At 31.6% G+C, this 25,247-nt stretch overlaps 2 protein-coding genes across 3 annotated transcripts; both read right to left on the bottom strand.

The window, feature by feature from the left end:
- Window positions 1–4,153: 4,153 nt before the first annotated feature.
- On the bottom strand, window positions 4,154–7,315 carry LOC107945782 (uncharacterized). 2 transcript variants are annotated; one of them, XM_016879912.2, is made up of 6 exons: window positions 6,750–7,315; window positions 6,413–6,680; window positions 5,736–5,834; window positions 5,426–5,619; window positions 4,616–4,692; window positions 4,154–4,434 (listed from the first exon to the last, which is right to left on the bottom strand). In XM_016879912.2, the coding sequence occupies exons 1-5, from the start codon at window positions 7,160–7,162 to the stop codon at window positions 4,617–4,619; spliced, it is 1,050 nt and encodes a 349-aa protein (XP_016735401.2). In that variant the 5' UTR covers window positions 7,163–7,315; the 3' UTR covers window positions 4,154–4,434; window position 4,616. The 2 variants fall into 2 exon arrangements, with proteins under 2 accessions (XP_016735401.2, XP_016735402.2); XM_016879913.2 differs by having other exon boundaries at window positions 4,154–4,519; window positions 6,750–7,303.
- A 14,940-nt stretch (window positions 7,316–22,255) lies between these two features.
- LOC107945784 (peptidyl-prolyl cis-trans isomerase E) lies at window positions 22,256–24,120 on the bottom strand. The gene is given in 3 exon segments (XM_016879915.2): window positions 22,256–22,765; window positions 23,570–23,836; window positions 23,839–24,120. Coding segments are annotated over 3 exon segments (516 nt in total). The 5' UTR covers window positions 23,873–24,120; the 3' UTR covers window positions 22,256–22,550.
- Between the last annotated feature and the right edge of the window lie 1,127 nt (window positions 24,121–25,247).

The following is a 25,247-nucleotide window of genomic DNA, read 5'->3' as shown; positions in this document are numbered from 1 at the left end:
ATTGTTTCCGTAACTCTTCTAATTCTGGTGGAGACATACGATAGGGGGCCCTTGCTGGCGGCACCACATTGGACACTAACTCGATTTTGTGGTCCACCTCCCTCTTGGGTGGCAAACTTTTAGGCAACTGAGCAGGCATTACATCTCAAAATGATTGCAACAATTGACCCACTTCTTTTGGGGTCTCACTAACAGACTCAGTGGTCTCTTTGATATTCAAGGTTGCTAAATATGAGACTTCATTTCTACGTACATCTTTAGCAAACTGAATTGCTGATAGTGTTTTTCCCTCAAAGCTTCTTTTCCTTGTCACTTTCACCATGCATTAATGTTTCGAGTCTAAAATCACCATGTAATTGCTTGAAGGGGCAATAAGAGCATTAACTTGATCTAGGAAGCTTAGTCCAACCACAAAATCATAATCATCAAGCGGTATTACCTTAATAGATACCTTTCCAGACCATTTGCCGAGCTGAAGATCCACCCCTTTGCAACCCCTTTAATTGGAACACTTTCTGAGTTCACTATTTTGATCCGACCCACTTCATTATCTATCTTGAGGCCCAATTTACAAGCAGCCTCCTAGGACATGAACAAATTAGAAGCGCCTATGTCAACGAGCGTATTCAATTTTCTGCCAGCCACAATGATGTCTACAAACATCAAACCATGGCTCATTCTATCTTTGACACCCCCTAGTATCGAACCAAGATTGTTATCCTCCACATCGGACTCCCCCTTTGCTTCCATAGCCGTGAGAGCGGCCTTCTTTAGGTAGTCCTTGATCATATGTGAACTATCACAGTGAAAGCAACTTATAGGCCCACACTTTTTCTTGTCCCAAGGCTTCTTACCGTTGTCATTCCTAGTGGGCCTTTCTTTATCTCTTCCATGATTACCCTTTTGATTAAATCTGGGCTTAGAAGAATTGGCATTGTTTTTCTTCCCACCAAATTCAGCAAACGATTCTGCTACCGACAGAGCCTTGGTGAGTTCTTGAACTCCTCAGTGTTGCAACTCCTACTTCGCCCACGATTTTAATCCGTCCATGAAGGAAAAGAATGCCTCTTTCTCCCCCATATCTGAGATTTGAAGCATAAGTTCGCTAAACTCCTGCACATACTCCCTTACAGTGCCTTGTTACGCAAGTCGACATAACTTTGCCCGAGTCTCATCCTCGACATACTCTGGGTAAAACTATGTTTTGAACTCACATCGAAACTCCTCCCAAGTTTCGATTTCAGTCCCACCACGTCTCACATCAGTGGACCTACGACGCCACCATAACAAAGCAACGTCAGATAAATACATCGCAGCAGTAGTTACCTTAGTGACATCCTCTGTGATGCCTTTGGCACTGAAGTATTGCTCGATTCCCCACAGAAAGTTGTCTACATCTCTTGCGAACCTTGTTCCCTTGAATTATTTGGGCTTGGGAACATCAATATTGGGCTTGGGCGCGACAGCAGCTAACCCACCATTGCCCAAAGCAGCCTTGTAGATTGTGAGTTCACCCTTGAGCTCCACAATCTCCCCTTTCAAGGCCGCCACCATAGTCTCAATGGCATCATCTCTACCTATCAATTGTTTCACATTGTCCAACACATACACTTTGAGCTGCTCTTGCATGGACTGCAATCCATCATGGAGCCTATCATCGACATCATCAATCCTCTCCTTGATATCCCCCACGAAATTCTCGAGAGTAACGACACGATCCTCTAAAACTGACAATATGTCCCTCGAACGGCTAGCTTTCCTAGCCCTTCCACGAGTCTCTATTCCCTAAACTTCTTTCGACATCTTTCAACGGTGCTCGGATACCAACTATCACGGACTTAGAATTTTTTCACGCGATCCGTGCGGCCTTAGGCAGTTTCTTTGCTTAAAAACGCCTAAGTCAGCCTAACTCGCAATGATAACGGATTCAACAGTAAAAACACCTAAGTTAGCCTAATCTTGCAACGATAAAGGATTCAATAGAATTCCCTCAAGGCACCCACGAAGAACAGCAGAAGAACAAAGTAAGAACGAACTTTGAAAGATGAACAAAAGCTACAGAAGAGAAAGAACACTTGAGAGAAAAGTTTGAGTGAATATTCTCAAAATTCTTATTTACAACTGAATGAATTACAATGAGCAGAGAGGTCTCTATTTATAGTTGAACCTCCCTAAAATCAACGGTGTAAATCAAAGTACATCAATGGCTACAATTAAAAGCTGTATACAATTAGAAATCTAATATTACATATCATATCTTCTTGGATCACTTTCCATATTTACCAGGCTCTTGAGATGGGCTTTTAATCTCTCCAGGCAACGGGCCAGTTTGGTTGGGCCAAATGACCTCCCTCAAATACGATGGATCGCACAAGTTTGTCATGGTTGCGTGCTCCCATGCGCAACCCATGACACAAGGTGCAAACCATGACACAAGTACATACTAGTGTTGACATGTTTCGGTGTATCGTTTCGAATTTATTGTTGTTTTTAAATATTTTTTTGCATATACATATATATAGTCTAATTTTTAGTTTCTTAATAAATTATATATATTTAAATATTTTAAATATATATATGTATAGCCTAATTTTTAGTTTTTCATAAATTGTATGTTATTTTGGTTAAAAAGTAAATTATATATTATATATACATGCAAATATATCCATATAAATTATTTATATCTAAATATGTGTTTTAAAATTATTCAATTTGATAGCTTTTCACTTTATAAGTGATTTTACAAAAATTAAATGGTTAAGATAAAAAAATAAAAAATAGTTTAAAATGTTAAAATTTTATATCAATTAGTAGAAATTGGTATGCATTGGTATTGACTAAAACGTACCAAAATTTTGATCAGAATGAAACATAAATTATTTGGTACCGATTTAGGATCAAAACTTTACATACCAGTTAATATTAGTACAATAACGATTACCATGGTCTAAATTATTATTATTAGATATATATATTATCTAAAATATAGTTTTACATGCCTTTTAAGGAAGTTTGGATAGATGTGTTACTATTACAAAAGTAGTAGAGTTGTTAGCTTTTACGTATCTTATGGATCCATTTTAGACATTTCAACCAACATTTATTGCATTAAAGATTAGTTAAGGAAGTCAATTACATATATGAATTCAGTAAATTTGGTAAATACAATTTCAACCTGAACTGATTATGAAAATAACATATTCATTAAGTCAATGATTAATATGGTAAATTTTATCAGTAATTATTAAATTTTAAACATCAATCATGAATACAATCAAATTATATATATATAACACAAATGAATTGAAAAAAATCGAATTAAAACTCACACATCCACACATCTAATCACGTATGATAAATTTCAACTTAAGCACTTAAGATTTAGAACCTTTACCTTTATTAATAACTAGAAATTTTATCGCACATGTATACATATGAAAACTATATATTTAACAAAGATGTTTGTTTAAAAGTAGCATACAATAAAACATATAGTTTAAAACTAATTATATAACTAATGAAAGTAATAAAGTGTACACAATAAATTAAAATGTATAAATATATTAAAATAAAGCTTTAATTAAATGGTAAATTAAATATTTTTCTAATGTAATTTATTTGAATTCAAATTTCATTATATACATGTTTTTTTTAAAAAAAATTAAAGTACTCTCAAATTATATAACTTATTTTACTTGTAAAAAAACATTTCTATAAATTTTCTAATTTTCTAACCGAGTTGATGACCTAAATGAAAATGAAATCAACTGAATCAAGAGTTCTATTAATAATATAAATTTTGCACACCAAAAACATGTCTTGTGTTAATTATATCTAGATGAGTTTTATTACGAACTAAAATTTATACTGGGAACATAAATGAAAAAAAATATATTTCACATGAGTTCTTGTATCATTTTATATCTTCTATTTTACTTATTCTTTTAAATAATGCTCGTGTAATTTTAAAATTTTGAAAGGTTATAAAATCGAATAACTCTATTTGATTAACTCGAAATTCAATTTTTTTAAAATTGAACCGAGTTTTGCTCACCCCTAACCGGTATACGTACATACTAATATTTATATAAATATGAATTATTAATATGTCAACTTCCAACTTATATAAACATATAACACCTTAAACAAGTAATAAGATAAAAATATATGAATTGCAAGGTGTAAACTCAAGCAAGCTTATTTTAATTTTTTATTTTTACATATGCTGCCTGCCTGCCTAAGATAGGAAAATAACCTGAACAAGGTTTTGAAATCTGACTTTTTCATTTTTTTTTCTTGAAGTACTAGTGTCAAAAATGGATGCTGAGCAGGTATGAAAATATGCCCCTCAAAGTATAAGGGAAGGAGTAAACATACCCGCATCCAGCACATATTTGTATCCGACACAGCTGCGTATAGGTTGGTTACTTCATCCTAAGATTTTTCAAGTTCTCACAATGAATCAATAATTCATGTTAAAGCAGGCAGAAGAAAATGTTGATGCGATAAACATTAGCACCTTCAATGTAAATGAATGTATGTTATCGGATTAACCAAAACTGTAACAAAAAGGACCAAAAACGAAAAGAATACACATATGTCATACGTAACTTACTTTACAGTAATCCAACAACACAACTTAGATGCAATCTGTTTTCCAAGCCTCTCAAATGATGACCTAATAGCATACACCTGCCAAAAGAAACTGGCTTTAATCTCATAATAGTATCACTACATTTGATATATTGCAACTAAAAAGTAGTTATCGATCTTTTTTCTTTGAAACCAATAATTTGCAAGTTATGTTATGAATGACAACCCAGAATCTCTTTCAAATTAAAATCCTCATAGACTTTCTTATTTACCCCCTTCTCAACAACTACAATGCGCGTGCGTGGTGGTACACAGATGTCCGTGCATTACAGGGGCCTTGAGTGAAAGAAAAGGGTGAAACTACTTATCAAGTCCCTCTATTATAGGGACGGGATCAAATTAGTTCCCCATACTGCTAATTGGATCAATTTAATCTTTGTACTATTAAAAGAATCAAATAAACCTAAATTGTAAGAGAGTTAACATTTACTGTTTAAAAATAACATGAAAATTAATTTATTCCATTTATAGCTCAACTCCAAATAAAATTTTATTTGCAGAACCATCAAATGCTTTCAAAATATTAAATATTAAATAATAAATGACATTTTTTTAACAGTAAATGTTAGCTCTGCTGAAACTTGACGTTATTTGATTCTTTTTAATGATACAAGGACTAAATTGATTCATTTAATAGTAGATGGACTAATTTGATCTGCTCCTTGTAATAGAGGGACCTACCAGATACATTCACTGAAAGAGAAGCTTAATGTGCCTGCTTTTACGAAACATTCGAACCTAACTTGTAAAAAGCAAGAGCATGAAAACATACCAGAAAAGCAGCTTTGCAAGGTAATCACGTGAAGTGCCACAAGTTTCATCAGCAGCATCTTGAAGATTTCCCGTGTTTACTATCCCTGAATCTCTCATACAGGCATCCTTGAAGAACCTTTGCAATATATTCTGAACAAGCTGATGGATCATTTCCTCCACTTGTACCGATGATGGTTGGGATAATTCTGTCACCTGAAAAATAAAAAGTACAAACAATGAGAAAGTTTCAAGTAAATTGTACGATCAAACAAAGTTAATTCAGTTTCACAACATGACAATCTATTAAAGAAACACTTTCCAGCTCTTACCATGTCAGCATCCAAGGATCGTAAATACTCTAACAAACCATTCATGTTTTCCCTGCCACACTCCATTCGCACATTTTCCTTCTTTTGAGCACTCAGTTCCTGAAACGACATAAATCTTATATAGAGGGAACACGGAGAACACATTATATCGAGCTATTGACAATGAGTTAGGTACCATGACCCATCAAATGGAGGAACGAAGGATTCACCATTACAGGAAAGCTCGGATATGTATAAAAACATTCTTTATAGCACATAACAAGAAAGAAAAGAGCAGTATAAAATTGATTGCCAAAACATGTTTGTTGCTAGAGCACCTTAATAACAAGAGACACAGTCAAGAAGAAGAAATGCAATCAAGACAAACCGGAATTCAAATAACCAATTGGTATGTTTAAAGTCAAGAAAAATCCAGAGTTAAATTTTCTCAAAGACAACTATTTCCAAATTGACCAAGAATCATCTAACTTCATTTCTCTTTCATTAATTTACATATTAAGCAAGTATAACAAATTTTTAATCACTTCTAAAAAGAAAAGAACATGAGCTTCAAATTTTGCATCTTTTAACCCTCAATCGCATTATTTGTAAATATAGTATATGTATGTGTGTGAGAGAGACTGATTTTATAATTAATTACAAAATTTGTAATTACATAAAAAGTCTAAAATCCTCACCTCCTCCATATCAGATAACTCAGCTTGCAGCTTCTCAATATACTTCAAAGCCTCCGGCGACAAATCCTCAAAAACCCTCGGACTTATCTTCTCTAGTTCTTCATATTCACCATTTCCACCCTCTCCCTCCTCAATATTATTCTTCACCACCTCTCCGTGCCGGTGACTAGCGCCCTCCTCCGTCTCCTTCACTAGGTCCTCCGCCGGTGCCGCTCTTTCCAGATTTCTCATCAATGAAACCCTATACTCCGCGTTCCACAAGGTATACCTAAAAAAAGTATAATTTTTTTTAATTGCAGTAAAAAAAAAATTTGAAGAAGAAAATAAGATATATTACCCTGTGATGATGGATGAGAAGAGGAGACGATGAAGAGGAGGTTTCGAGAGGGAAACCAAAACGGAGAACTGATCAGAAGGGAGAATTCCGAGCATAGTGGAGATAGTTCGCTTCATAGCTTCCTTGGCGGAATCAGAAACCCCTTTGGAAATAACGGAAGTGTCGAGTGGTTCGATGTGCTTTAACATGTTAGATATTACTATGAATCCACGATCTAAATTCGATTTCTGCGTCGAAACGGAGTAGTCGTCGTAGGCTCCGCCGTCCTTTAAGCAGCAGCTCACGGTCAAGGCTGAAGGAGGACGGTTGCGAGGGCTAGGGAGGAAGCGAGAGAGAGAAGGTGATAGAGGTTTGACTGAAAGGGCAGTGATGCGGGAGAGGATGACAGCTCGGGCCGTGGCTGCCGATGCCATCGAAGATGAGAGCTTCTGGAGCTCTTTCTTTTCTTTCCTTCTAGTTTTCTCGCTTTCTTACCCGTTTTTGGAGCAGCTAAGCCTAAGTTTGATTTTTTTTTTCTTTAATATTTAAGAATGGAACTGCCAACTGGCCGAACCGGGCTGATTCATGCCCTGTTTTCTTCTTCTTCTTTTTTTAAGTAAAAATTGGATACAATCAATTACAAACTAATAGGGAGACTATTAGAATTCGATAGTAATAATAGACTATTTAATCGAATCTAATCCGCAATTTTAACAGGAGAAACATAAAAAATTTGGTATCAAAGGAAAACTCTTTTATTAATCCTGCCATAATGTGAGGAGTAAAATTCGTTTATCTTGGAATTTGCTTAATAATCACTTGCCATTCACATCTACATAATTTTTGGATTCGTAAAATCAAGTTTGTGTTATTGATCTATTTCATGTCGAATGAATGTTTTAATCGACTTTTAATTATTGACTACTATAAATTGTTTGTGTTTTAATCGTAGTTGCTTCGACAACGAATGTGACATCTCATAACTCGGACTCGGTGAGCAGGTCGAGTACCTGGGTGTTACAAATTGAACATGTGTGATTAAGGCTCAAATAATTTATAATTAAGTTCTGGCTCTTTACCTATTGATTATAAACTCATATAGTCACGAAGTCATTCCAATATAGTATCGTGACTTAGCTCTCCCTAATGACATATCATTATGAAATCAACTCGATCAATGCTCGTCCAATGAACTTGTTATAAGTGTGTTACCCTCATAGGGTATCCTTAATTTCTTTGGGATAAATTCGTTCTCCTAATATGATTCTATTTTATCTCATGGTAACCATTACATTTTTCTTCGTGAAAAGTCAATTACTATCAAATAGTAATCAAGTCATTCATCACAAAGATGAACGACCTGTGACCACATTTACTTTTCATCTATCATGTCCCAATGAGAAGATATCATTTACCCATATCTCGGTCTATGAATTTAACTATTGTGAATGACGCTATATACTATAGAAGTCATATACACAATACACTAGCTTTCGGTTCCTTACCTATTTGAACTAAGGCTTGTACTTACATCAAAGTATACTAGTCATACATACATAATTTGTCATCCACTCAAGATTAAGGTATATCACACTATGAACGCCACAATTGAATAAATCCATAAATGGGTTTAGGATTTATTCTTCTTGGATCCAGTCCAATTTACTATCAATCTAGTTAGTCGCATATATGTCTCTATCTTTTAGGAGTAATTCGCTCCGATGCCCAAGATAAGACATTTCTCCAGTTGGAATTGATAGATGACATATTAGTCTTTCAATAGATTTGTTCATTTCCTATTAGACTAAGGATTTGTTTAGGTTCGTCTACTAATATAAATTGTCTTTTTGTATTACGATCCAACCACATAATACTGCTTAGTATTAGTTTAAACACCAGACAACCAGTGAGCCAATATTTGCTTCTATTTTTCTTTACATGCAAAAATCACGTGAGGATAATATACAAAGGGAATTAATGCAATTCATGAATAATTTTATTAATCAATTTATTCGATAAAATTACGAGTGTACATAGAAGAAAATACTACACTTAGAGCACTAGATTCAACATCCTACCATTGGAATACTCAATCTCTTCTCCGGACCTCTTGTCATTAGCTAGAAAAACATCACCTGCACAAAATAGACAATGCAAAGGTTTGCATCGACTTAGTATATTCGACATCATAAGGCATAATAAAATTTGGCACCCAAACCATTATCAGGAGAATTCATGTCGAAGTTAGAGGAACCTGTTGGATAAAGATGGTGATCCCTGAAAAGCTGAGGCATTTTTGCGGGTGTACCAGTTGAGACTTGCCACTTCAGACCCGGTTGACTGAAATAGCGAGTAATGTAATCCATAGGTTCCCTTTTTACCCCTGGAAGGCACTTTGTTACTCCAAATTTGAGTAGAAAGGAAAAGCGTACGCAGCTTGTGGCCAACTCCTGTTATTTCGGTAGCCTTCTGTAAAATCTCATGTCATGTACTCACAAGCTCCTTTGTCCTAAAGACAAAATTTAAACACACTTCTTTGAGTGATACCAAGTGGGACCACTAGTATCCCCTATTGGTTCATGATATTTTATTGTTGAGTGGCACTTGGACTATTTATCAGCCTCAAACGAAAGGTGCACTTAATGGTAAAAAGTCGTTTCCACTTGATTAGGAAGTCAAACTTTCTACCAACTTCAGCTCCACAAGAATATACTTGCTATCGTTAATATTGATCCTAGTTGTCCCCCAAAGAAAATATTCTCTGTTTTTGGGTGGGTTCCTCACGCGTAGATTTCAAACATTCCCAAAAGTCGCTCGTCATCTATTTCCCTCAAGTAATACATACATTGGAAGACGTGCTTGCAACATTAAATAAAATACCCAACTATCAGCCACCAAGAAATGTTTTGTCAGTTGCTCGAGCACTACATTGTAATCATTAAGCAAGTCTCGTATAAATTCAGGAAGAGGGAATGTGAACTCTGCTTCAAGTAAAAATAGCGGGAGGTAGAAGTCAGGCTTCGCACTAGTAGTTGGGACCAAATACTTTACTCAAATGGTGAATGCCTTCTGACATGCTAAAATCATATTTATAATGTCTATCAATCAACCCAAGACACATTAACAACCTCTGCATCTCCAACTTGGTTGTGCTACACAAGTAGCTAAAACTTGTTATTGGTTCATCTTTTGTTATTTCGAGTTACTTGATAATAACCCTTTGTTCTTTCACCGCCTCTCTTGATGTCACTGTTGGAATATTTTTAAATATTTATAGTGTTCCAATAACTATAAATGAATGTGTGTAATTAATCAAAAGATTATATTATTTGTTTTTTTAAAGAATTATAACTATTTAAATATACTATTTAAATAGTTATAATATTAAATGAATAATTATGTATTTATTTTAAAGACATTGTTATTCAGAAAGACACCTATTGATGAAAGATATTTCTATGAAGAGACATGAAAATTCCTATAAATAGGAATGAGATTTTATTTGGAAAATACACCAAAAAATTCTAATTTTTTTTATTTCCTTCCTTCATTTTCTAATATTATTAGATTATTCTATAAAGTATTACTGTAGAAATCCTTTGTAGAAATTGAGTTTTTGTTATACATTGCTCAGTGCGTAGTGGACTATTCTCGTCAGTGCAAAATGCAAATAGTCATTGGCTTCATTGTATCCTCGAGGTTAATTTGCTTGGAACTCATTTGCACACCGAAGATAGGTGGGGGTGAATATAGCCTTAAAGATAGTGGCTTGTACACGCCTTGGAGCCTTGTCCTATTTCTTCTTTTTCTGTTCAAATTTTGTTCGTGTGTTCGAGATTTTCCTCACCGGAGATTTAAACTAACAGGCACATTATTAGACCGGCCACCACCTCTGGCCATGTTTTCCTAAAGCACCAAAAATCACTGGAATAAAGTCAAAAATGAAGTATTGTACCAGAAATCAAAATAGAAAAGACTCAAAATAAGAAACCACCACAAAAATCCCAAAAGAAATTCAGAGAACAAGAAACCTAAAAAGAAAGAACACAACTATAAAAAATTAACAACAAAGGGATTTCAAGAATCGCAGAAGCAAAATGACCTCAAAGAAGAACAATTGAAGAATATATAGAGGCTTCCTCAAAGCAAACAGTTCTACTACCAGTCCGAAAACCAATGGCAACTCAACACATGTCGGTAGAAGCTATCAGTCATCAGTGCCTTGATTCTCCAGAAACAATTCCCAATGGGCATTTATAGAAAAAATTTTAGAAGTTTTCACGACGACTTTTCACTTTCCGTTGCAAGTCACACCAACGTTCCTCACCACTTGCTATTATGATTCTCGCAGAAAGTGAAAAAACAACTTGTCTTGAGAAAGGCCACTTTATAACCTCTCCCTCACTCGTCTTGAGGGGGGAATATTGTTATACCTCCACCAACTTAAGACATGTGGCAACATGATATGCCACCTGAGAAGTGACCTCCACCAGTTACAAACTGGGTGGTTATTAGAAGTTCTGTCTCCCAATTTGACTATCTGACCAAGTAGGATGTAGGCATTCAAAGAAGCTAGCTGGTTGTTTCCCAAAACGATAGCACCACTCGTTTCCCTTGGCATCCGATCTCCTATTGAGAATGTGATTCTTTTGGCCACCAAACCCCACGTGGGTTTAACCACTCCATACCATGATTTAAAAGGAATGACGGAACATGTTCTATCACGGACATCCTCCTTATGCGTCCAATAATGATGGCCTAATAGTAGATCCGCTATTGTTAATGCTATCTAACATGGGACCTTGCCTATAAATAACCTTCAGGACGATGAAGAAGGGATCAACTCTCCAACATCCTAGCCTACACTTTGCCACCTTCCTCTCAGTTTGTCTTCACCACTATCACCTTCATTCTCAGTATTCTTAGACTCTTAACCCAAATAAGATTAATTGACCTTCGTCATCTCCACCACTCCTTCCTTGTAGATCTACTATCTTATCTTTGTTCATCCTACACATCAACAACATTTAATGATAATTTATGAAACATCATAATATTCACCAAAGGAAATTTGCGGAGCAGTAAAAAACTTTGGTGAAACGGAATATATTTATTTTAAAACAAAATTTTGAATTTAAAACACCATTTTCTGTTAAACGGCCATTTTTGTTTTCTTTTCAAGGACCAAAACATTTTTTTTTCGTGCTTTCTCATGTTATATACATATACTCATGCATTCAAGTAATATGATAAATTGCATTAAACAATTATAAAACATAGAGAGAGAGAGAGAGATGATGTTTTTCAAATAAGCGCATATTGAGTTAACTAGCAATGCATCATGCATTGTATCAATACCATATATCACATGCAAATAAATAATTTGTGATGTTATTTGGGTATGAAATAAATAATCCCTGTACAATTGTAGTGACTTTTACTTAAAAAGAAAACTTTTTTATATTAATAATTAGTATTTTGTGTATTTACGATCCGAGAATTTATATATAATAAATAATTATTCTTAATTACGGTATAAAAATTGAATATAAAATTATAAAATTATAATGAGTCAAGTGTTGATATGACAAACTATGGTTGTTGAGATAAAAATGATGATGTGGCAAGTGACATGACAAATTGATGTGAAAAAATGATGATATAGACTTAATTGATTTTTTATTATTTTACGAGGACTTAATTAATTATTTAAGTAAAAATAGTATAATTCTAAAAGTATAAAATATTATAAAACAATAAAAAATTAAATGTTATAAAGTTGTTTTTAGAAAAAATATATAAAATTTAACAAACTTTCTAAAAATTTAAAAATTACTACACTTTTTTGTTTTCACATACAACCTCAACTTATCTCTATCAACCTCCCTCACATTTATCCTTCTTTAATTAAAACATTACCCATAGCTTGAGCCTTGAGGTGTTTATGCGCATAACCAAGCTTAGGCTCAATTTTTAAAAAAATATTCCAGGCCCGTGTTCAAATACACTCGGCTTGTCCAAATAATTTGTTTTCACTATTTTAAAAATAATAAAAATATTTTTATTTAAATTTAATTATAAAATATATAAATTATTACTATAAATTTATTTTTATATAGTTTTTTTTAACAGTAAATCAGATCAGCTGATGAATACCTCTACCCATCACTCACCTTAAGTCAATGATAGTCACCTCAATCTTCCCATTTCCTTGTTCTAAAAACCAAAATAACAAAAAAATTTTATAAATTTTATAAATTTTTAATATTTTAAAGAATTTTTAAAGAATTTTTTATTTATAAAATTTTATAATTTTATAATAATTTTTGTAACTTTAATAATTTTCTAGTTTCTTTTTGTAATTTTTTAAATTTAATTAAGTCCAACATGCCAACTAGCATTGTCAGTTGCTACGTCATTATTTTCTCATGCCAATCGCCACATTAGCTCGTCATGACTTCGATGATAGAATGAATTCAAAAGGCTCAAAATGGGATACTATTCAACGAGGGGCTTAATTGAATTTTAAATTATTTTCAAAGAGCTTATTTGATATTTTAGCCAAAAAAAAATATTGAGACGAGTACAACATAGTGGGTGAGGTTTTAATGAAGAGGAGTGTTTAAACTATGGAATTATCTGTATGTAAGATTTGTTTTATATTTATTCTTATTTAGGTTTTATTTATGGCATTGTTCAGATATAACGGGTAAATTATGTAATTTTTTTAATATTTATTTTGATTTAGGTTTTATGCATGGCATTGTTCAGATATTTTGTAGTTATTATTCCCATTATGTTTTATAATGATTGATTTGATTTATAATTTATTATTTATAAAAAAGAGTAATTCTAATTATTTAAATTTATTTATAATTGTAATTATAGGGTCGTCAATAATTAATATTGTTTGAATCGGATCGGAATGGTTGGTTGGATTATGGAATCGATTTAGAAAGTGGTTTTAAATTCGTTAGATCGGGACCAGTATGAACTGAGATTTTTGAAAATTTTTAATCGGATTGGTGAACCGGTGATCTGACCAGTTTGACCACTAGTCCGGTTTTAAAAACATTGTCAACAACTTGATTTTTAAATTCAAAAAGTTCATTTTATTATTTAGAAATATTAAAAACAATATTTTATTTTTACAAATAGATAATAATATGGGTGAATCCAAATTTAAAATTTGTTGTAAAACTGTTGATTGAGTCTTAGTTCAGATAATATCGACATTATTACTAATGTAGGAGGATGTGAGTTCGAGCACGAGCATGAATATGAGTATGCTGAAGTGCGTTTATCTTCTTATTTAAGAGTTAGAGGTTACGGGTAGTTCTAGTTATTGTATCAAAAAGTTATTGTCAAATTTCTTTGGTAAAAAGACTTCTCCTGTCCCTCTCAATTTCGAAATTGAGCAAATTGGTCCGTCTAAAAAAATTGAACCAAAATATGTAAATTTTGAGGGCTAAATTTATTATTATACCAATTAGAGTCATGTACAACTAATGAAAAATATTAACGTCGTAATTAATTGTCCTTAATTGCTTACTTTCTAAAGTGATAGGGATTAAATTACTCTAATTTTTTACTAATTTCTTTAAATTCAATTTGAATTTATTTTTTTCGAGATAAATATACAGATACAACCATAAATATATGTTTAGATTATTAAAAATAGAATTAAATTAATATAAAATATAAATATATAAAAGAAAATCAGAATATACCAAACAAAATACACCAATAACAATTATCATGATAGGATTTATAACTTAAAAACCCAAACCTCAAAATTTGCCCATAATACCATAACTTTATTTTAAAAAGTGAAAAGATAACTCATGTCAAAGCTCTAATCCAAAAATGGATAATAAAAAAAGAAGAAGAAAAAAGAATGAGTAATGAAATGGGTAAATCACAAATCTGAACAGGTAGGACAAAAAACAAGTGGAGGTAGTCCATATGGCTCTCAATGGTTTCCCACCAAAGGCTTAGAACCACAAAAATCTATGATTTTGATCCTCCAAATTGCAACTTTGCCACAAAATAGAAAGAAAAACGAATGTTGATGATGCACTGCAATTGGTTGAGGTTTAAGAAGATACGGATTTCTTATTAATGTTATAAAAAACAATGAATAATGGCTTTTATAAGGGCCACCCTGTAATTTATTTAAATTTTATTTAAGCATATAAAATATATAAGGATTTCTTTTTTTGTCTAAACTTAAACTCTGTTCAAATGCCCTCAAACTATTTATATAAAATTATTTTTTATTAAAATTAAATAATAATAATAATATATAAGTTAAAAAGTCTTTAAAGCTCTTCAACATTTCAAAAAATAAAATAAAATCAATTAAGCCCTTAATTTTTTTTTGTACTTAATTGAGCTCTTGAACATTAAACTTTCAATTAATCAAGTCTTTTGAACTTTAAAATTAATGGTCAACTATTAAAGAGCAACAACAACTGTTATGGGTGGTTACTTTTGTCACGTGGCATGTTAAGATTGTGCCCATGACGAAATATAATGTTTTATATTTAAAATAATTAAAATATCATAAAAAATAAAAAAATATAAGAAACCATAAAAATTACGAAAATTATAAAATATGAAAATGAATTATAAAAATTAAAGTGACATAAAATTTATATAAATTATAAAAAAAATATTACAAATATTATAAATTACGAAAAATAAAAAAAATTGTAAAAATATGAAAAATAGAAAATTATTAAAAATGTTATAAAAATATAGAAAAGTGCAAAATTTATAAAATATGGAAAAATATAAAATTACAAAAAAATATTACAAATTATTCAAAAATAATAGAAAATTAAAAAAATTATATGAAATTAAAAAAATAAAAAAATAAAAAATAAAATATTATTATGAACTAAGAGAATTATAACAAGAGAGAAAGTAGAAAATGAAAGGATGATTCAACTTTCACTTTAGGATACAAAAAGGCTTATACATGACCTCTATACAAAGCTATAATAAAGATAATTAACATACCTTGTAAACTTTTAAAGGTTACAAGAGTTGCAATGGGAGTTATATGGACATCCATTTTACAACACTCCCTCTTGGATATCCATTAACAAAAAACATGCTTCATTAAAACCTTATTAGAAAAAATCCTATGGGATAAAAATCTAATGATGGAAAAAGAGTACACAATCTTCTATTACAAGCTACCTCATTAAAAGCCTTCACTAGGAAAACCTAGTGGGACAAAAACTTTTATTAAAAGACAAGAGTACAACGTGTTTTAGACTCCCCCTAATGGCAACATCGCAATACATTTTTGAGCCAACACATTCCAATATTATATACTAGTCTTTCAAATGTTGCGGTTGACAATGCCTTGGTAAAAAGATCAACCAAATTATCACTAGAATGAATTTGTTGAACTTTTATATCACTAAACTTCGTAATAATTTTGGTGAAATATGTTTCGTTTTATCACATTTTATGTAACCACCCTTCAATTGAACTATACATGTTGCATTATCTTCACATATGATAGTTGACATCTTTTCTTGCAGAGGCAAATCACATATCTTCTGGATAACAACCATAGCTAAACACATTCTCAACTTGCCTCATGCATTGCAATTATTTTTGCATGATTTGAAGAGGCAGGAACTAATATTTGTTTTGTTGAACGCCAAGGTATGGTTGTACCTTCTCATGTAAATAAATATCCCATTTAAGATTGACATTTATGTGGATTTGATAAATATCCTGCATCAACATAGCCAACAAATAGAGATCTTGAATCACTTGAATAAAATAACCCCATACCAACAGTTCCTTTTAACATATCTAAATATATGTTTAATTCCATTCCAATGTCTATGTGTTGGAGAGAAAGTAAATCTTGCTAACAAGTCCACAGTGAATGCTATATCAATTCGTGTGTTGTTTTCAAGATACAACAATGCCCCTATGGCACTTAGATATGGTACTTCAAGTCCAAGAAACTCTTCACCATTTTCACAAGGATGAAATGAGTCTTTACTCACATCCAGTGATCTTACAACTATTGGGATACTCAGTGGATGTGTTTTATCCATGTAAAAATTTTTTAAGATTTTTTTTGTATAAGCTGAATAATGGACATGAATTTCATCCTTTAGATTTTCGATCTGCAAGCTAAGAACAAACCATATATTTCCAAGATCTTTCATCTCAAATTCTTTCTTTAAATAATTTACCGTATTTTGAAGCTCTTCGAGAGTTCCAATAATATTTAAATTGTCAACATAAACAACAATCATCACAAATTTTGATCCAAACCTTTTTATAAAAACATATAGACAAATTGAATCATTTTTATAACATTCTTTCAACAAATATTCATTAAGACGAGTGTACCACATACGTCCAAATTATTTTAATCCATATAAGGATTTCTTTAATCTGATCGTGCAATTTTCCTAAGGAACTCTATATCCTTTTGGTATTTTAAACCCTTCGTTGTTATTTTTTTTCTGGTGGTTAGAAGTACTACCATTATGATCACCATGATACCGGTTACTAGTACTTCCTCAACCACATCATAGCTACGTCCATAGCCACAATCATGATTGTGACCTCTATAGTTGCTTAATATGATTAATTGATTGTAAATGTTAATATGTTGAACGATAACATCTGAAGGATTATGCGAATGGGATATTACTAGCCTAAGGGGTTGATGTTGATATAAGACGAGTTGAAGTACTCATTTGGTGAAATTCAGACAAAAATAATGATATTATGATGTCATATATATATAAATGATATTGAGAAAGTATTGATTTTATTATATGATTTGATTAAAAATGTAGATACTAAATATGATAATGTAAAACTTTGAAGGCATTTGATAAGATGAAATATGGAACTTAAACCGAATGATGAATCATATGAAGACACTAATGAAATGAATCATGAGACAATAATAGATATTATAAGCATGTATATAGATGATTTAATAACTAATGTACATACTTGATTTGATTATGCATTGTTTTTAAATTATGTTAGCACCACTAAGTTTATTTGCTCAATGTGCGGATTTGTTTATTTTAGTGCTCACATATCGAATAGGTCTCAAGGATTCAAGAAGGTTGACAGTATCCATTACTCACATCTCAACTTAGGAAAGTTTGTATAGCCTTTTGTATGTTGTGTTTCAAGTTGGTATGTACCTAGTGTCAAGACTTAGCTTTAGAGTTCTTTTTGATGTTTTGGCATTTGAAATACAAGGAATTTTTAATTTTAAGCATGATTATATATGTATGAAGATGTGTAATATGTATTTATATGAATATGATGGTATGTATAACCTTATTGCAATGTTTATGCCATGTTTCAAGTGTTGCTTGCATGCCAAGTAAGTGAACTTAATGTTTGAATTTCGAGATGTTGTGATCATGATATTATCCATGTATTTGAATGTGCTTAAATAGGCATGTATAATGTTGAGAATATGCATTTAAAGTCCCAAAAGATTTGGAAATGAATTGGTGTTTTAGGTCAAAATCAGTAACTTTAGGGGTCATTTTAGGTCCTGACAAACTTGTTTCCGTACAATGGGTCAGATGTATTGGTACAAGTAAGTCAATAGCTAGAAATGAATAGTAACAAGTATTTGTATCGGTACAAGTACCCACTTGTGCTGATACAACTGGGTCAAACAGGGGTTCTTATTGGATTTAGTGCCCTTAGTGTAGTATTTTTTTTCTTTGTATGTTTGTTTTTTTTTAACGAATTGGTTTGATTAAGTATCCATTAATTACATTAATATCCTTTGTATACAGTCCTTAATGATTTTTTTCACACAAAGCAAAATGAAAGCAAATATTTTCTCATTGATTATCTAATGCTTAAGTAATACTAAGCGGTATTATGTGGTTGGATTATAATACAAAAAAAACATATTATATTAGTAGATAACCTAAACGTGTCCTTAGTTTAATCACAAATGAGCAAATCGATTGAAAGACTAATATGTCGTCTATCAAGTCCAATTGGGGAAGTACATTGTCTTGGGTATTGGAGCATGTGACTCCCAGAAGATAGAGACATAAACATGATTGATTAAACTGATAGTACATCGGGCAGGGGCATACCTTAATCTTGAGTGGATGATGGACCATGTATGCATGACTCATACACTTTAATGTAAATGAAAGCATGAGTTCAAATAGATAAGGAACCAAAAGTTGGTATGTTGGGTATATGACTTCTGTTGTATGTAGCATCATTCCACAATAGTCGAATTCATGACCCAACATAAGGGTAAATGGTATTCTCTCATTGGCATTACATGATAGACGAAAAGTAAACGTGACCACCAATCATTTGTCTTTATAATTAACTTTTCATGAAGAAAGATTTAATGATTACTGTGAGATAAAATATGTCATGTTGGGAAAACGTATTTATCCTAAAGAGATTAAGGATATCCTATGGGGATAACACACTTATGACAAGGTTATTGGACAAACACTTATTAAGTAGCTTTCATAATGATATATAATAAGAGAGAACTCAATCATGATACTTTAGTGGAATGACTTTATAACTAAATAAGTTTATAATTAATAAGTGAAAAGTCGAAACTTAACTATAAATTATTTAAGCCTTAATTATATATGTCCAATCAATCCCTTCGCTAGCTCGAAATAACCAGAAATGAATTGCATGTAGAATCAATAGATATAAATAAATAGAAACAATAAAGTGAGGGAAATAGATCACTTGTATCACTGCCTGCAGTGAATGCTTTTTTTTTGCTAAGTACAAAAATGACTTAAGGATTAATTTAAGGTTCTTTGAAATTTTATTAATTATAATAAAATAATTGAAGTTTGAAAATGAAATTAATTTAATCAGTCATTATGAATTTATTGAATAAGAAAAATAAATATATTTCCTCATAGATTCTATTATAGTAAAGTTGTTATGACTTTAATGGAATTAAAATTGAGTTGAAAAATTTATTTAATTAAGAATATTAATTTGATTAAATAATATTTATTTTAGGAAATAGAAAATAAATACTAGGTTGGATTAAATTATAAAGTGTTGGGTTAAAAGTCCAAGAAGCACATATAATTAGACCCAATACATGAGAGGCCCTAACCTATCCCTCACGTAACATGAGGGGCAACAACCGTAGTAAAAATACAAGGGTGTGCCACCCCCTCCCTCGACTCTCTCACACTTAGAGTAAGACTGTATGTTCTATTTAAATAATATTATTTATCAAAGACTTATTCAACTAGAACTCTTGTGCTTCCCTCTATAAATAGAGAGCAATGGTTGACCTAAAAATATACTTCACATGATGCTCATACATCGTTATTCTACTAGAAAGTAGTGAAAATTTATTTACTAAGAATAAATTCTATTTTCTGAGAATTACGAGTTTTATCGATTTATAAAGAGAACTTAATTTCTTACTGAACATAAGTAAATCGTTTATTTTTTTTGTGTGTGTTTTTGGTTTGTGTTGCTTAAGTCTACACTTGACGTGATTTGTGGTACGAGGATAATGGAGAAGGTCGTTCGGTTGAAAGCCAGGACGAACTTGAGTCCGCCTTGCACAAAGCACATGTAACATACGCGTTATGCCTTAAATCTGGGTACAGTGCCATGTCGGGTTATGAATATTAGAGAATTTTAGAAACGAACTAAATAGGAAATTTTGAGTGTTAATATAGAAAGTTACAATATTGCAATCAACAATACTGATTGTTCTTCCCATGTAATCAACAATAGATTCACCCGGCTTCATATGCAAATTCTCAAATTCAGTTCGAAGTGCTTGGAGCAACACAAGTTTGGCCCTTGCATTCCCTTGATACTTCTTCTTCATAACATCCCAAATATGCTTGGAGGTATTAATTTTTTAGAAATTAAATAGTATTAATTTTAATCATTGCACTGCATAATTTGAAAATAATTATGACTTTAAGTAAAGTCACACCTGGCATGATTTTATACAAGGGATAGAAGATTTGCATTCAACATTATAATGAGTATATATAATCTTTTTAATGGTTGGGTGTATAGGATTGAGCTTTGATTCTCCTATTATTAAAAGTGGATAAGGATGGGGGTGAGTTAAATTTTTTTTTTATTTCTTATAGAAGTTACAAATTTTATTTTATCTATTATAACAACATAAATTGCTTTAAATACAAAATAAAATATATATAAAAATTGAAAGGATTTTTCTGATAGAATGGTACACATGACTTTAGTAATAAGTTTTTTTTTTGCCACATTTACTAAATTAAATTCATAAAAGTAAATGAGCAACAAATTGTTAAAAATATTTTTTAAAATTTTCCTTTTAAGTTAATATTAATTATTATAAAATATTAAATGACTTTATATAAATATTGTTATAATTTTTTTTTGCAACTAAAAACCTTTTAACTATATAAATCGCATAGCTCCTTAAAATTTTCAACTGTAAAATATTTATCTTTGTTACAATATCACAATTTAGTTTTCAAAATTTTAAAGGTTAAGTTTAAGTTTTAAGTTAGTTATGTTATTTAGCTTATAATTTTTATATTTAAAAAAAAGTATATATATTAAATGATTAAAAATAAATTTCACAACGCAAGGTTATATTTTTAATGATATTTATATTGAATAAATTTTCTTAAATAAATTTTCTAAATTGTAATTGTTTTGTCTGGATAAATAAATAAATTATAGAAATTTTACAAGAGAAAAAGTTTGGTACACTGTTAGTGGAGTTTTTAGACTCCACAAGCAGGGCCAATGGGTTGATAAGTGTTTCATAAGAGTATAGTAAAATATTTTAAAAAAAAGAGACACGTGCAATTTTTAAAAGTTTTAAAAAAAAGAGACGTGCAATTTTTAAAAGTTGTTTGTGGAATAAAAAAAAACACTCCTAATGTAACAAATAGTAACACATTTTATTAAATTCAAAAAATAATTATATTAAAAATAAATAATATAAAAATATACAGTATAAATATCATTATATTTTTAAAATTTTATAAAATAAAATAAAATCTTAAAAAAATATTAAACTTAAATAAAAATGAAATTTGAAGTTTAAATTTATCTTATAGTCAGACAATTTGTAAAAATCAACTCTTACATAAAATTTGAAAATAAAAAACAGAAACTAGGCTAATCTTGAAATTACTAACAAATTTTAAAATTTTTTGATACATTTATGGAAACAAGTAAATTCATTTTTTAAATTTTAAAAACATTGATACAAATGAATCCCATCTATAAATTCCTCACCTAGAGACATTATCAATATTATCTTCATTTAGATTTTTTTTTTCTAATTAAATGTACATGGAACTAAAATACTCACTAATTTGCTGGTAAACCTACAGCATGGGTACTAGTCAGATAATTTAGTTACAACTATCTCAAAAGACAATTTAGGGGTGAAATCATGAAATGAAAAAGAGAGTTTTGATTCTCCACCCTCCTGGATTTTAGTACTCTGAAAGCATTAGGAATAATAAAGAAATGACCTGGAAATGTATTTGATGCAATTACAGCACACCCCCAAAAGGACCTTTGAAATCCATAGTCGTATTAGCAGAGTACAAGATGCAATTAGTTTGAAGAAATTCTAAGTAATAAGCCACTTTAACCACAAAGCAGTCCCGAGTCAACTTCCATTATAAACCTTTTTGGGTAGCTAGGCCAGCCTTGGAACTTGCAGATTGCACAAGGCAAAAAGGTTGGTTAGCATAAAAGACAACCTTAATGTATTTTTAGTATTGATTGCTGCATTTAATAACAAAGAAACTAGTTATTCTGTTTCGAAACTTCAGCTTCAGCCCTTGCCATTGGATCATCCTTCATCTCTGTTTCATCCTCTTTCTCCCCTTGTCGTTCTTCTGCCATTTTCTTCCTATGCAACTCCTCCGCAGCACGCATTGCTGCTTGGTTCTCTGCCTGAATACGCTGCATTTCTTCTTCTTGTTGCTGCCGCTCAAACCATGTGTCAGCATCAGCCCAAACTGCATTTTGTACAAAATGGGTCGTTAATCTCAGGAGCAAGCGACCAAGAAAATGTTCTACAATGAAAAGCCTAAAAGCAAACATTTACGATAAAAAGAAAAGAATTGACTATATTGAATCACAGTTACAAATCTCTAATCATAGCCAAAACATTCCCCAGACTCGATAGGATGAGCGTCGAAAAAAATCCTTGGAGGGGTTATCCTGGAGGCCACTAATACAGTATAAGAAACTAACACAAAATTACAGTCTTAGTTCAATTGGCACGATTGCTATTGCAATAACAAGGAAGACGTCCAATTTAAGGGTAGAAACGAGCATGGTACCAAAAAGAAAGTGTCAAAATCCCATCTTTTAAGGCTAGGAATGTAGATTCAAATAAACCCATGAAGAACCAAAGACAAACTTAATGCTACTATGAAAAGCTATTTCGTTTCAGATTTCTATGCCTCTCTTGATCTCTTTTTAGTCAACCCAAACCTCATTTATTCCACTTTTTTTTCTACGCACCCACAAGTTCAAATTGCTGCATATTCAGGGATCAAAAGACGTCCACATTCAAATCAACCCAACAAATTCTTTAGTTGGACCAGAAGTTGCAAAAACATAATCCTAACTGTTTTTGCCTAAAGGGTATTTAACATATCTCTATGTAACCCGTTTATAGAAACCAAACTAAAACCAGAGGTAGAGCTTGAAGCTGAATCCGACCGCCCGATAGAAATAAGCACCTTTCGAATCACAGATAAAGAGAAATACATGGAGATAAAAGAAAGGAAAGGTAAGGGGATTAGAGGACATACTGGGTTGAGCAGCCCAGCCCTGCTCACCACCCTTGATCCGCTCAGGGAGGGCGTAGTTGACAGTGAGAACTCGACCATAGAGCTCAGCCCCATCCATGTTGTCCATGGCAGCAGCAGCATCCTCTTTCTCCAAGAAGGTAACGAAGCCAAAGGAGCGGTGCTTTTGAGTGGCCTGATCTAATGGAGTCTTGACGTCCTTTATGTCTCCAAAGGGGATGAAAGCTGCATGGAGGATTGTTTCATTCACTTCCTCTGCTAGTCCTCCACGTACAACGTGTTCTTCTGCACTGCTTGCTGTGCCATTGTTTTAAATTCTTCCTCGATTCTTTTTTGCTTTGGTTTTTTTTTCCCACAAAGCGCAGGGAAAGAATAAAAAAGAACAATCGGGGTAAAGAAAGAGGAAGGAGAAAAGGTTGTCAACAGCGGCGGATTTCGCAGCGGCGGATTTACAACCAGGGGATAATGAGACGGCAGAGTTTTAAGGAGGAAAGCAGATGTTTGTAATTGTAAATGTAGGGTTCTTTTTAGGTTTAAAAGCACCGTCAAAACGATGCCGTTTCACTCTAAATAATAGACTGTCCCTTTTAGATGAGTATAGTCTCTCGTTAGACCTATATATTGCCAATAAGTTTGGTCTTTGGTTGGAGTTTGGATAAAGGTTTTTTTCTAAGATTGGGTTTTGCTTGAATTTAATTTAAATAATAAATTTAAATTAATTGTAATAATATATAAATATTAATAGAAAAATATATTTATAATATTTTTATTGAGTTAAAATGTGTTGAATGAGTTGAGTGACATTTGATAGTACCCACCGCAAGTTTCCATTAAAGCATTTAAATAACTTGTTTTATTTAAATTGATAATATAGCAGCTCGTTTTCAGTAGTATCGAAAATAGTAGTTTTAGAATTCTATTTTTTGAGATTCAATAGGTAAATATTATTTATTAATATTTACTAGTTTATTATAGAGATATATTAAATTTCAGTATGATAATTTTGTCAATGAAATAGTTAATTTAAAAAAAATTAAATCGTAAAAATTATAAAAATTAACCGCTATTGATTTATATTAGTTAAAAAGGTTTAAAAAATAAATAGTTAAGAATTTAAGTGGCAAATTATCCTTTTTAGTTATTATGGACGGTTAGTGCATCACTTTTATTAATTTATATGTTAAAATATAAGTTAAATTAAAATATTAAAAAGTAATAAAACATAAAACAAGGAAGAAAAGCATCACCATCTTCATTTTCATTTTCTTTTTCAACACTGAAAGCCCATTGAAGGGAGCTTGGAGAATTCGGTTAATTTTTTCCTTGTATATCAAGATTTGCACCAACCGGTAGATAATCGAAGAAAATGAAAAATTGTAAATTAGTCCTTGATACTTATGTTATTGTTGTTTGTACCTGGTAAGTTCATAGGATAAACTTTTATATATAATTGTGATGTTTGTGGTTGTAATGAATATTTTATGTGTATTGATTGTACCGTGATTTGTATGCAAATTGGTACGAATGTGAGAAACATATTGAACTATATTGAATTGTATAGATATGTAAATTGTGCCCGAATGAATAATAGAATAAGATACAGTTGGCAAGCCAATAGGGTTAGTCACACGCGTGTACGGAATTTGCAATTCGATGCCTACTGATTTGCACTACGGTGTCT

This window comes from Gossypium hirsutum, chromosome D12, assembly GCF_007990345.1.
Source record: "Gossypium hirsutum isolate 1008001.06 chromosome D12, Gossypium_hirsutum_v2.1, whole genome shotgun sequence".
Classification (NCBI taxonomy): Eukaryota; Viridiplantae; Streptophyta; class Magnoliopsida; order Malvales; family Malvaceae; genus Gossypium; species Gossypium hirsutum.
The sequence above is the reverse complement of the archived record's forward strand: the minus strand, read 5'-3'. Positions and strand labels throughout refer to the sequence as shown.

Bases quoted from the DNA above. Each gene is read 5' to 3' on its own strand.
- LOC107945782 (XM_016879912.2), bottom strand. From the start codon at position 7,162: ATGGCATCGGCAGCCACGGCCCGAGCTGTCATCCTCTCCCGCATCACT. The intron at 5,835-6,412 runs GTGAGGATTTTA...ATGTCGTTTCAG, and splicing joins AGTTATCTGATATGGAGGAG to GAACTGAGTGCTCAAAAGAA. The intron at 4,693-5,425 runs GTATGTTTTCAT...TTCTTTTGGCAG, and splicing joins CTTGCAAAGCTGCTTTTCTG to GTGTATGCTATTAGGTCATC.